The sequence below is a fragment of the Halichoerus grypus genome, chromosome 8, assembly GCF_964656455.1.
Source record: "Halichoerus grypus chromosome 8, mHalGry1.hap1.1, whole genome shotgun sequence".
In the NCBI taxonomy this organism is placed as follows: Eukaryota; Metazoa; Chordata; class Mammalia; order Carnivora; family Phocidae; genus Halichoerus; species Halichoerus grypus.
In genome coordinates this window covers 38,626,705-38,641,018 of record NC_135719.1, presented here as the reverse complement: position 1 = coordinate 38,641,018, position 14,314 = coordinate 38,626,705, and the positions used below count along the sequence as shown (strand labels likewise).

The 14,314-nt window shown below is 43.8% G+C and overlaps 1 protein-coding gene across 6 annotated transcripts in view; it reads left to right on the top strand.

Moving 5' to 3' along the window:
• Positions 1-11,558, top strand: part of SCAPER (S-phase cyclin A associated protein in the ER) — a 529,442-nt gene extending 517,884 nt beyond the window's left edge. For all 6 annotated transcript variants that reach the window (XM_078079039.1, XM_078079040.1, XM_078079036.1 and 3 more), the window contains 3 exons: positions 6,262-6,453; positions 8,798-8,849; positions 11,123-11,558. In XM_078079039.1, coding sequence (XP_077935165.1) covers positions 6,262-6,453; positions 8,798-8,849; positions 11,123-11,226 — 348 coding nt within the window. In that variant the 3' untranslated portion in view covers positions 11,227-11,558. The remainder of the gene's footprint in view (positions 1-6,261; positions 6,454-8,797; positions 8,850-11,122) is intronic.
• The last annotated feature ends 2,756 nt before the right edge of the window (positions 11,559-14,314 follow it).

Sequence of the window (14,314 nt, the reverse complement as noted above, 5' to 3'; positions counted from 1 at the left end):
AGCCAGAGAAGCAGGAGAAGACTTAGGAGCAGCAGAACCAGTGAGCTAACCACACACTCATACCTAATACTGTTTTTCACATTATGGTCACAGACACGTCTCACTTGCTCCTCCTCTAAACCCTGAAGGCTGCCATCTGTCTCTCTTTTTTTTTTTCTTTCAATTCCAGTGTAGTTAACATACAGTGTTCTATTAGTTTCAGGTGTACAATATAGCGATTCAGTAATTCTACACATTCCTCGGTGCTCATCATGATAAGGGTACTCTCAATCCCCTTCACCTATTTCCCCCATACCCCCACCCATCTCCCCTCTGGTAACAGTTTATTTGTTCTGTATAGTTGAGAGTCTGTTTTTGGTTTGTCTTTTTTTTTTTCTTTGCTCATTTGTTTTCTTTCTTAAATTCCACGTGTGAGTATTTGTCTTTCTCTGACTGACTTCTTTAATAATTTTTTTAAAAGATGTATTTATTTATTTGAGAGAGAGAGAGAGGGAGAACACGAGCAGGGCAGGGAAAGGTGTCCCTCTGACATGACTCCTTGCACTTAGCATTATACCCTCTAGATCCATACACATTTTTGCAAATGGCAATATTTCATTCTTCTTATGGCTGAGTAATATTCCATTGTATATATACACCACATCTTCTTTATCCATTCATCTGTTGATGAACATGCAGGCTGCTTCCCTAAGTTGGCTATTGTAAATAATGCTGCAATAAACATATGGGTGCATATATCTTTTTGAGTTAGTGTTTTTGTCTTCTTTGGCTAAATACCCACCAGTGGAATTACTGGATCATATAGTAATTCTGTTTAATATTTTGAGGAACGTCCATACTGTTTTCCAGAGTGGCTGCACCAGTTTGCATTCCCACCAACACTGCAAGAGGATTCCCCTTTCTCCACATCCTTGCCCACGCTTGTTATTTCTTGTGTTTTTGATTTTAGTCATTCTGACAGGTGTGAGGTGATATCTCTTTGTGGTTTTGGTTTGCATTTCCCTGATGATGAGTGATTATGAGCATCTTTTCATGTGTCTGTTGGCCATTCAGGTCTCTTCTTTGGAGAAATGTCTGTTCGTGTCTTCTGCCCATTTTTAATTGGATTATTTGGGTTTTGGGTGTTGAGTTGTATAAGTTTGGTTTTTGGGTTTTTTTTTAGAGAGAGCACACATGTGAGCAGGAGTGGGGGTGGGGCAGAGGGAGAAGGAGAGAGAGAGAGAGAGAATCTTAAGCAGGCTCCATGCCCAGCAAGGAGCCCAAAGTGGGGTTCAGTCTCAGGACCCTGAGATCATGACCCAAGCCAAAATCAAGAGTCAGACACTTAACTGACTGCACCACCCAGGCGCCTCTGTAAGTTCTTTATACATTTTGGATACTAACCCCTTATGTCATTTGCATATATCTGCTCCCATTCTGTAGGTTGTCTTCTGGTTTTGTTGATTGTTTCCTTTGCTGTGCAGAATACCCATCCCTATTTATAGGAAGAACCCTGAGGCTCAAATTGGTTAACTGACCAGAGCTAGCCTTAGAGCCCAGGGCTACGCAACAGCAAGCACTCTTGAGCCTGTAGATGTGTGGCTTATAGCCACTGAGAGACAGCTGACCCCCAATCAACTCTGAAATAGACCTGGTTAGCAAGGCTAGTCTTTCTAATGAAACATTGTTCTGGCCAGGGGCATTGAGGAATCAGTTAGCGCTCTGCTATGGGCTGAGTTGTGTCCCCCAAAATTCATATTTTGTACCTTAACCCCCCAATGTGACTGTACTTGGAGATAAATGAGGTCATAAGGGTGGGGTCTTAATGAGGTAGGATTGGTGGCCTTGTAAGACTAGGAAGAGGGGCGCCTGGGTGGCTCAGTCGTAAAGCGTCTGCCTTTGGCTCAGGTCATGATCCCAGGGTCCTGGGATCGAGCCCTGCATCAGGCTCCCTGCTCAGCGGGAAGCCTGCTTCTCCCTCTCCCACTCCCCTGCTTGTGTTCCTTCTCTCGCTGTCTCTCTCTCTCTCTGTCAAATAAATAAATAAAATCTTTAAAAAAAAAAAAAGACTAGGAAGAGAGCTCTCTCTTTTCATGTGCACTCAGCGAGGCAAGGACTCATGGAGGTATTGGTCTGCACACCAGGAAGAGAGCACTCATCGACCATGCTGGCACCCTGATCTTAGACTTTCAGGCTCCAGAACTGTAAGAAAATAAATTTCCGTTGTTTAAGCCACCCAGTCTATGGTATTTTATTATGGCAGCCTGAACAGACTAAAACAGGCTGGTATTTGAATCTAGGAGCTTCTCTCCACCTAAAATTCCTCCACTGATTGGCCCTGAAGGTCCAACCCACCTTCTCAGTGCAGCCTTCCACATTCACCTAAGGAGTAACCCTTCCCTCCCACGGGGTCCCCTAATCCTTTGTCCTTCCCTGTCTGATGAGCCAGTCTCTTTTGTATTAGTCTGTCATTTGTGTACATACCTCCGCTCCCTGAGAGCTAAAGCATGGATTCTCTCTGTGTTCCTATAGCACTGAGCATAGGAGGCACTCACTAAATGTCCACTGAATTTAGAGTTCTCTCCTGACTCTCTCTCACTGCACCAAGTTATACTTTACCTATACTCTCTACTTTGTAGAACGCACAAAGATTGGAGCTGGTGAGTGGCCAGAGGTCGGCAGATGAAAGAATCAGCACATCCACTTGTCTGGTCCAGATTCCTTTAAAAAAAAATTTTTTTTTTTTTACTAGATTCCTTCTTAACATTAGTGTTCAGATCCTCCTGGCCCTCCACCAGGCTGTAGCACACATTGGCAGCATGTAACTTTCCTTCTTTTAAAGCCTCTTCTTCCCAGAACTGTTGATAGTTCCAAAACGGAGAGGGAGTGGGGGGGTCCCTCCCCCTCCTTCATTCCCCCAATCCCTTGTCAATTATAATGAAGAAAAAAGTGGTGAATACCAGGGCATTTGGGTAAAAGATGTCCTTCCTTGATGATGGAATTATGCCCACTGGCCTCTGCTGAGAAGACCAGAGGAGGGACCCATGCTGTGTATAGTAACTCTCTCTTATGTTCTAGTACAGCCAAATAGTTTCTGTATGATTTGTCTTAAATTCAAAGTCTAGGAATCTAATTTTGAGTGAGAAGGAATATATTTAAAGATCCAACACCCTTGGTCATATTCTCTTTCTTTATTTGGGTACTGGTGACACAGGTATATTCACTTAATAAAAATTGAGCGATTCACTTGAGAGGTGCATGTATGTTATACTTTGGTGAAAAGTTTACTTTTGAAAAAATTCTCCACCTTGAAACCCAGAGAAATTGAACCATTTTCCCAGGGTTACACAGCGAGCTAGTGCCCAGAGTAAAGGCAGGAACCCAGGCCTCCCAGCTCTTTACTTAGTACCTATTTTAAAATTGCACCTAAGAGCAAGTGGAAAGTTGAATTTCAATTTCTTTTGATGTGAATGTTGCTGGAAATTCCCCTGGTTTCCTTGGAGCCCTAATCTGCATCTGGAAGTGGACATCATATTGGGGGGGGGGGTCTTCTCATTATTATGGACCCATACCAGCTCCCTACATGCTATCTAACTGATGACTATGACCCCCAAAGAAATCTACAGCCAGGCACCTCCTTTCTCTTGGGGCACTGGTCTGAAAAGGAGCTCTGTGGGAAGCCCCTCTGGGGATGTGTTGGCCTGTGTGCCCTGAAAGGAAGGGCAGGTGGCCTGGCCAGGCTCAGGGTGGTGCTCACCTTAGGCCTTATCAGCAGCCACTTGTCTGGAGAAAGGTGACAGACCAATAGTTACTGACTTAGCTACAGCTCCACCAGGAAGGCATAGAGAGAGAAAACATCATTGTAAATCTGAGATTTTTCTTAACTATTTCCATTTCATTCATTCGCCAAGACTTTCATATTCCACGATGACTCTCTATTGACTTTGGAAAGCTGGAGCAGCTCATGGTGACACTTGACCACCCCAAGGCCTGGGAATCAGTGACTGGATGAAATAAACCTGAGCCCTGCCCTCAGCCCCTGATCTGTCCACAACCTCTCAGGCAACTCTGTCCAGGCGCACAAGGCCCTGGGTGGCAAGGTGATGCTCTCCGCGCCCCAGCCTTGCTTCCCTGCCCCTGTGGGAAGTGCTGAGCCTACTGCAGCTGACCACCCCGCTGTGCTCATTGACAGCAAAATGCCACCCCCCTGTACCAAAACCCCCCTTAATTATCCAGGAGTGGTCTCGCCCACCAAGTCTCAGTGCTACAGGTGGGCCCCCTCCTAGACTTCCTAAGCCTGTCTTCCCACAATGCCTGAAATGTGGTTCTAAGGACAGTGCCGACGAGATGTCCCACTGGCTCACAGCCCAGCCAGGGGGTGTGGCTCTTAGCACCTCTGGCAGACCCCTTACCTATACCCTGATTAAGTTCTATCCTGGGTGGTCCTGTGGGTAGAACACCCTACCCAAGGTGACCAAACTTCCTACGTCCATTTGTGTCTTCTGCACCACAGGGACTTAAAAGTAGTGGCCTCTGGCAGGTGGTCTCACGACACTGCTGGTGACCTCTGTAAACTCACTCCTTCAACAAGCACGGGAGAGCCAGCTCCATTCCTGGAGGGGACTGACAGGCCCCTGAGGGGCTCTCCTGCAGCCCAGTGAGGGTCAGGAGTCCAGGTGGAGGAAGTTCTCGTTAAGCTTGCACGTTCTGTGCTCGTTTACCAGGAACCAGGAGTTGTCGTCTTCGAGTTAACATTGTGCCCGTGCCAGCCAGATTGGCCAGTTTAATATCTTTTCAATTAGTGAATCTTCCAATAATAGCATTTTAACAATGCAGTTCCAAAGAAAAGAACTTCTGCTTCATTTTTGGACAAGGGGGAAAAGAGACTTGGAATAATGGTATCATTATAAATTCTAAAGTGGTGGTCATTTGGCTGTGCTACAAAATTTGTAGCTAATAATTAAAATAAAGCTTTAAGTAAATGCTTTATCAATAAAATAGATGATGGGACATATTTTTCTCAGCCAGTGGTCAGAAATGGCAGCACATAGCCATGTGCTGAATTGTCACACTGTGAGTCTTTAAAATTCCTGCTGGATTTGAAGGTATTAACAAGTCCCTATCAACATTCTCTAAAGGTTTTTGATGTCATTTTAGCTATTGAACTAAAATATGTGAACTATTACTTTGTTGATTTTGTTCTTAAACCAAACTGCATTATCATCTGAGAGTGTGTTCTTAAAGTATTGTTAAAAGTACTTTGAAAACTTGTAAATCCCTGTAATTTATGTTTCTCCTGCCTCTGCTGTTTCATTCTGTCCTTCTGGTTTTAATTTGAATGCAGTCCTGTCTGGGTGTGTACCTGTAAAATTATGTTTTTCCAAGTACAATTTACAGTCCTGACCTTAGATTTTACAGTGTTCCTAACTTTCTGTGAGCTTCTTCTTATACCAAGAAGTGGGCTTTGGGTCACCCAGCTCTTTCGTATTAGAACCGTCTAATCAAGGTTACTTGAAACAGACCTGATTTTGACATTTCTTAGTTTATCATGTAGGCCTAGGGAGTAAATTAGGAGGGCTTCCCTGCAAGCCCATTAATTGCACTGCCCCATTTCTTAAAATGTACACAGTTGTAAACCTAGACTGCTTCAAGACAAGAGTCTCATTTATCTAAACAATTCTCCTTTTAGACTCAATGGCACTGATGGAAACACAGATAAGGAGTTTGGATCAGAGGAAGGATCTTTTGGAGCCTGTGCTTGCTGAAACTTCCCACTCCCCTTACAGTCAGTCCCCTTTTCTTTCCAAGGGCTCATCTGCATACTGAAGAGGTCTGTCAGGAGCTAGGTTAGGGGAGGACTGCAGTGGGCAGAGGCTAGGTAAGAGAGGGATCATTCTTCTGAGCGAGCTCTTTGCAGATTTCAGGGCATAGGGCTGCTCAGCTTTAAGGGGGAGGGTGGGGGCGGGTGCTTAGTTAAAGCAGTGTGCATCTTGAATCCATTTCAGAGGTATCCTCTCTCCATGGCAGCCTTGCTCTTCACTGTGGAGTATAAATGGCTGCAGAACTTTGGGGATCTTTTCCTTAAGTTAGGAAATGAGATTTCTTTACTTTCTGTTCCTTTCAAATATCGCTTAGGAGTTTGGAGTCTCTCTTTTTTTTCTCTCTCTCTCCTTACACACCTTCCGCCTGTTCTCCATGGTTCTCCCAGACACTGTTGGGGGATGCAGGAGGAAGGGCGGGCCCGGCTTTCTGGCTGTTGACCTAGGTTCGCTCCTGTTTCAGGTAATCGTACAGTCTGGCCGCCACCCCACGGTGCTGCAGAAGCTCTGCCAACTGCCCTTCCAGTATTTCAGTGACCCACGGCTGATCAAAGTGCTCTTCCCTTCACTTATCGCTGCTTGTTACAACAACCGTCAGAACAAGATCATTCTGGAGCAAGAGATGAGCTGTGTTTTACTGGCCACATTCATTCAGGTACCTTCTGTCTTACGCCTGATCCTCTGGCTTTATGTGTAAGCTAATGCAGTTGAAAAGTAAAAGTGAACCAGCTGTTTATTCTTGCCATCCACAGTATCTCTTAAATTTTGCACGTATTTCTGTGCTTGAAAATTAATTTCTAAAATATGAGGATAGTAAAACTGGGGTTGAGTGTTGTATAACTTCTACTTGGAAGATTTCAAGAAAAGGATATTTTTCCAGTTGACGAAATGGTAAACCCATACCAAGGAAATGTTTTTAAAAAGATGGCCAGACTTCTTTAAGGCTCTAGCATTTACATTCATCTAGCTTTTAGTCTAGCTACAGGGAATAGATAAGGATTGCAGAAGAAAGATCAAGTAAAACTTCTGTTGATTTGTAAGTTTTTAAATAAGTATGATTCATACGCACATGTGTGTATGTGTAATAAAATCCTGTTATATTGCTTTGTAAAAAGCTCTAACGCTTGTAAAAATGGCCTTATATTTTTCTGATCCAGCTCAAGTCTATAGGACAGGAACAGAATTAGCACTGTAGCAAAGTAAAGCAATGTTGCCACATCTAAATTAACTCAGTCAACTAACAATAGAAAATCAAGTTGGCTATTCTTTAACAGTTGCTAATAGTTAATCCTGAGTTGCTGAAAATCTTCCATTTTCTTTGAAACGTTCTACCATAAAAACCAGTGTGTTTTTGTTCCATGACATACATGTAATTAACAGACAGTGTTTTCTGTTCGTAATAATGAAACAGAAAGCAGAGCTCTGTATTAGTGTTGTTCCTTATTCTGGCTAATATACATATATCATTGTTGAAAGGATGCGATCCTGCCCGGCTGGTCGGGATGGCTAAAGAGTCAAGCTTTCTTCACCTTAGATAGTAGTTAGTGGTTTACATTTTTTAAACTATCCTCTATTAGGTGATCAATTAATAAACACAACTAGATCAGTTGTGTTTAGAAATGTCTACTTTCAGCTTAGTTGTTCTCTTTGAGTCTGGGTTCTATTTTCTGAAAATTTTTTCAAAGATATTCAGATCCACAGGGAGGGTATGGATTTTTTTTAAAAAATCTTATGGTTAAATTAAAATCTTAATAAAGTCTTGCATAACCATCATACCAACATTTAAGAATTCTCATATTCTTAAAGCCTTACGATTAAAAATTAAATAGAAAATACAGTATAGAGGATTTTTAAGACTGAGATCTTAAAATTCATTCTCTTATTCAGCAGGTAATTTTTGAGTGCCTTGGTGTACTGGGCACTACTCTGGGCACTGGGAATACAGCAATCAAAAAAGCAGATGAAAATTCCTGCCTTTATAGATCTTCCATTAAAGTAGGGAGAGTCAGACAAACAAAAATAAGTCAAACAACAGATGGTGTTAAGTGCTGTGCAGAAAAGTAAGGCAGGGAAGAGGGATAGGGACTGCCAGGGGGTGATGAGCAGAGAGGCCTCACCCAAGACAGTGATGGTTGAGCAAAGACAGTCTTGCTTCTGTACCAACTTAGTCCCTTACATTTTCAGCTGCTTGGAAAACAATTTATAAAAATACAAATGATATCAGAATCTAAAGTAAAGAACATATATATTACTTGTTTTCATCTCGTATTGTTCTTAAAGTATTTCTAACACACATTTAAATGTAATTTAATGTAACACATTTAACATACGTTTGGACGCACACATTTTGTACATGTTACAGAAATTTCTTATTTGGGATAGCTTCTTAGATTAGTGAAATTGAATCAGGTTTTTTTTCTATAAGTAATTATTATCAGGGGAAAGAATATATATTAGATTTTAGTTTATAGAATGGTTCTTGGAGGTTCCCATGTGTTAGATTATTAATAGTCACTAGAAAATGATACTAAAAATAGGAGCCGGTGGTTTGTCATAGGTTTCTGAAAATTTTACATATTATGTACGATATTTTTCACTTTCCATCTAAAAGTAAAATTACTCGACTTTTAAGATTTAGCTGCAGAATACATAAGGGCTTTTAGAATTATGCTTTTTTAAAAAATGTTAAAAACCTGTCAGTATTTTAGGATTATAAATCTGGCTAAAGCCTTCGGTTTGTTAGCTGAAATAAAGCTGTCGTTTCTCCAGGAGATAGCATCACAGCCCCTGCTGGTCCGTAGCAAGATGTGGGTCAGCGCTATTTGATCTAAATTAAGAGAACCTGAACATCAACTTCTTAAGCTTTTATATTTGGGCTCCAAAGTATTCGAATATGCAAAGATAGTTGTCTCAGAATTCAGAAGCACATTTAAAGCTGCCCTCAGCGAAATTCTCTGTTCCTAGCCTTGGTATAAAAACACTTCTCTTGTCTCACACAGGATTTTGTACAGACTCCAGGCCAGGCAGATAACCAGTCTTATCAGCCCAAAGGTACGTCTCTATTGAAATGAAATGTCGTGTGTTTGTTAGCCGAACAGACATGTTTCTAACTCCACCCTTTGGAGCTGTTACAGAAATCAATTTATTACATCACCTAAAACATTTGAGATCCAGATATCAAGTATATTTCAATGAGTAAAGAAACAGATTTTGTCATCAAGCATGAATGCATCAGAATAGACAGAGAAATCTATGGAAGTAAAAGAAAAGCACAAAACATCTTTATGTAATTTATATTCACCTCATGCAAGATACAATAAATGGTGAATAATTACTGAAGAGCTGCTTCATAATACAGGAGACAAGCAGATCATTCTACATGGCCCACATTCCCTCACATAAAAGCTAAAATCACATCAGTTTGGTTTCCTGTGTTCAGAATAAAATTATTAATGATAGTAGCCCATATTTTCCCCCCTAAATTCAAGTACTTGAATTTTTTTATTGAAAATAAAAAGTATAAAATTGTTTTACTTGGAGAAAAAGCCATCAGATTAGCAAGAGTTCAGAGGCCAAAAGATTTACAAGTTTTTTTTTTCCTGTAGTGTTCCTGCTGAGGTGTTTCCTATGATCAGAGCTGGAGATGTAGAATTTTAAAGTGCATTTTTACTTTTTTAAATATTCTATACACACTGTAATTGAGAAGTACAAGTTGCTCTTTGCCTGACTGTCAGGACAGCATCTCTGATTAATGGGACCCTAATACAGATTTTCCCCAATTCTTCCATTAGTGTGATAGTCTTTAAAGTGGTTAGAGGCCCACTCCCAGCAGGACCCTCTAGGGCACCCACCAATTAGCCCTTACTTGGAGGGGTGGGGAGTCACCTTGGACACAAGCACGCATGCACGCGGGCCCCAATTATCTATAGGGGGCAGGTGTTGAAAAGTATACAGAAAAGAATATAAAGCTGTAACAATATCATGAAAAAATGTCATGTTTTATTGATTCAGGCATTCAGAGAAGTAAACAGAAAGCTATGGCCCTTTTCAGAAATTCCAGTCAACATCACTGTCGGTATCATTTGTCTAAGCCAGAATTAGTGTGCAAGTTCAGGTCTGCCCTGATTTACTCACAGCCTTTTTTTTCTTAAGCTATTGGAGGCTATGTGGGAGAAATCAGTATAATTTGTTACTATTTCTTATAAAACAATGCCTTAAATTTTGAATATATGAAAATGTCTTGAAAAATCTTCTAATGTATTCATTTTTAATTGTACAGAAATTTTTTTTGCCAGTAAGAAGTACAGACATTCTTTTTTCTTCCTTTCTCCTGGCTGTAAGGATGAGTCACCATTGGCTACATGTCTGGCAGGCAGAGTCCCAAGAGCTGCCTCGGTCTGCTTGGTGGGCTGAGGCCTGTGGGAGTTTCAACTTACTTTCTTTTCCAAGGGCCCATCTTCTCTGACGTCCATGCTTTCCCCAATTACACTGGGCTTAATCCACAATACAGCAAATGGGGCCGTGTTCTCTGCATTTGTCAGAAAGGGTCATCGTTATATTGGTGACAACTCCTGATATGCTTACTTGGTTTAAAGGAAACGATTATGCCACACTAAGGGCCAGTCTGCACTTCGGATGTCTGTTCCCCTTTTGCTTAGATTTAGTCCCCATAAAATGTTTCAAGGCATTTTGAGTTCATGGCCCAGGTGAAGCTCTGCACTGTAAGTGTAAAGTAGCTCCTGGTAGCACCACATTCTTATTGCTGAAGAAGACTTCTGGTGTTCAAATACTCACTGCTTGATCACTGCCCAGCAGGGGACGGTTTTCTTTGCCTACATCAATAACCAATAAAGTTCTGACTCATTCCCTCTGCTTTGTCGGATGACTGAATGCCAGATTTGAGCTTTTTTATAAAGTTATACTTAAAATATTTTAAATTAGACTATTTTAGGAGACAAACGTCAAGTTCACATACAGATTTACCATTTCAAGCCTATCTTAAGAATGGAATATCTGTCATTTTATTTTGTTCACCATACTTATTTCCCCTATTTTCTTATTCTGGAATCCAAAAACCATTTTTTGTAATGTTTTACAGAGGGGTTAATATCTGAATATGTTAGAAGCAATCACAAATAAATTGTGATTAAAATGTGCATATATATTATGCTGTAGGTAGATATAGATAGATCAATTACCTTCTTTATATAAACTTACATCATGGTTTATTTGAAGTGCATGTCTCCATTCTGTAGTCTGATATCAAAATAATTTCAGTTGCTTAAACTTCAAAGAATTTAACTATTTTCTTTTTTTCCTCTCAGGAAAATCCCTTGGTTCCCAAGACTATCTCGAGCTGGCTAACAGATTTCCTCAGGCAGCCTGGGAAGAAGCTCGACAGTTTTTTTTAAAAAAAGAGAAAAAATAAATGACTTGGTTAGTTCTGTATTTGAGTACCCTTGTTAATATTTTAAATTGTTCAAACAAATGTTCTAACTTAAGAAACTCATTTTCACATGTTTATACTCTCCCCCTGCACTGTAGATACGGTATATACTTTGCACTATTTATAATGACTGTAGATACTTTAATGTTCTAATTCTGCAAGTTGAGTTTATTTCACTTATGCACAATATTTTGGAGTTCAGTAACCTACATCCTATGATAATATATACTTTGCATTTGTAATATGGGTGAAATTAGACATAAAATTAGCAAGTCTGTTTTGTTCTTGTAATAAAATAACTTATTACGTTTGCAGTGATGACTTTTCTTATTAAGGTAGTTCAAATTTGTATACAAATTTGTAGTACAAATTTGAAAGAAAAATGTTAACTCCAACTCTGGGAGTCTCTTAAAGACTTAAAGTTAACCCCTAAATTTCCCTTTTTAAGGTGTGGAGTAAAGATGTCTGTAACGCTTGGGTATTCTAATTGCGTAATATGTGGGGGGCTATTTGAAATGAACCGGGAGCATTGTATTCATTGGTCTGCCCACCTCTTCCTGGCAGACCTTCCTGAGAACCTCCTGTAGCGTTGCTGAACTGAAATTATTCTCCAGAATAAACATTAGCGATTCAAAAAGATCAGCCATAGTGAATCACCTTGAAGTATGTTCTCAATAATTGTGAAGCAACGCTGAAGTAAAAGTAAAACAGAAGGCCACAAGGGCTCTGAGTAAGAGTTGTAACCGACCCCGTGCACCGCTCCCAGCTGAACGTCAGAAGTCAGCCCGGGAGACGTCGACGTTTTCCGATCTCCTGCTCATCGTTTCTCCACCTTAAGCCGATGGTCAGTGCTAAGCCGTCCACTGAGTGATATCTGTAACAATTTCTGTCAGATAAGGATCAAACATTACCAAGAAAAAAGATGTGGTTGGAAAATAAGTGGCCTGAATATGTGTCAGAGACCAGACTATAGGGAGGTCGGGGGGAGGAGGGGGCCGGGACTAGAAAATACGAAAGTTTCATGGGTTTTTTAAAAGCAAACTTAACCTACCTAATGTTCAGGACACTTCTTTTTGGAGCCTCACAAAGCTGCTGAGTTACGTGTATGCTGTTTTTACTTTGCAAATCGGGAGAAAATAAAGAGGTCTCAAAAATTCCAACAATCAATCAATCAATGGCGAACGCCCCGCAGTGCGCTGCGTGCTCCCGCCGGCGCGGACCCGGCGTCTTCCGCACTTCGGGCCGCCGGGGCCGCTGCGCGGCTGGGGCGCCAACCCCGCGAGTGTCGCCGGGGCAGCAGGGCGGGGGCCACCCGCTCCCGAGCCAGTGGGACCCGCTCTCGGGAAGCCCCTCCCGCCAGGGCTCGGGCGACGACCCGGCCCGAGGCGCGGGACCCGAAATCCGGGTCCCCGCCGCGGCGCGCGCAGAACCACTGCGAGCCGGGCTGTGCGCCGCGCCCCGAGGCCGAGGGGCTGGGCCCGGTGCCCCGCACCCCCCTCGCGGACCGCTGCCGGGGCTCCTCCGCGGCCCGGGGCGGGGGAGGGGCGCGGGGCGGGCAGCAGGCAGGTGTCGCGGCCGGCTCTCTGCGCGACCAGCAGCCGCCCGCCCGGGGCGCCCCGACCGGGAGAGGAGTTCCCGAACGCCGCTCGCCCAGTGCGTCTTGGGGCGTGAACGCAGAATCCTTGCAGCAGCTGAAAGGAATAATCAAATATTTATAAGATTTCCTGCAAGACGCTTCACAATAGAATATACTTCTTATCTAATCGGAAATTTGCCAGAAAACCATAAATAATTGAGACAGCTGTGATTAACCTCCCAGAAACCATACCAGAATTCGCAATTAAACATTTAATTGAATGGTGTCGTTTGCCCCCCTCGTCCGGGAGGGGAGGGGGTTTGATGGAGACGAATGCCGGCTCCGCCCGGCTGGGGAGTTTGCGAGAATCCGGCCTGGAGCTGCGCGGCGCCTCGCGACCCGCACGCTTTCTGCGCGTCTTGAGTTCCCTCCTTTTAGGCGCGTTCCGCGCGGACAGAGTGATTTAAGCTCTAACTCCCCTGAGTTTTACGACTTCTACACTCTCCAGGGACGGGGGAGCGGGAGGTGGGGGCAGGGAGCGGGCGGGGGCGCGCGGCGCGCAGGTGAGAGCGCCGGCGCATCTTGTTCCCAGTCTGCGGGGACGAGTGCCACCCACTGGCTTTCTCCTGCGGCCGGGGCCGCATCCCGGGTCTCCCGAGGCTGCGGGGCCACAGGTGGATCACGCTGGGCCCAGGCGAAAGGCCTCTGCCGGGTCCAGCCTGTAAAGCTGACGGTGCGAATGGGCACAGCTGGAGCAAAAGCAACAATTTCGCTCGGGCATCAGAGCCCAGAATCTGTGCCAAATAGGAAAAAGCTGCCCACAGCCCGGCAGCAGTGACATTTGAGCGCCCAACGCGGTTGCCCAACTGAGTTTCCTGCTCCCGGCGGCAGCTCGCTTTCCGGAGAGCCCGGCAGGGCTCGTCGTCATCCTGGACGCCCAACAGGACGTCGGAGCCGCAGCTTCCTGCCCGAAGTTCTGGAGCCTCTCTCTGGCTCTAGACACTCGGGGATTCTGTGACACCCCAACCCCTAACGTCGCCGCCGTTGAGCCTAGGTCCGGTCTTCACCTCCCGGACCAGCCTTTCCTTTCTTCCTTCCTTCCTTCCCCAGCTGGGAAAACCACTTGGGTCCTTTCTTCCAGAGCTCCTTGCCCGCCTTCTAAATTCTTGGTTCTCAGTAATCTGGAAAGGGATTACTCCTCACCATCCCTATTCTTCCACTTCTCTCTCCCAGTTCCCACGTCCCCAGCACAGGGGTTCTCCTGCCTTCTGTATTCAAACCACCCCCTTATCCTGTGTCCCAGCGAGAAGATTCTTAGCCTTCCTGAACTCCTGCCCCTCCGCTCTCTCCCTGACTCATTCCCCGCCCCCCCTCCCGCCAGCTCCTGACCTTCTTGAGGAGGTGCCCTGATCCGAAGGCCCGACTCACCTAGCACTCCTGCCTTTCTCTCCCGATTGCTGCGGGGCCCCAAACTTGCTTTATAAATTGAGCCAA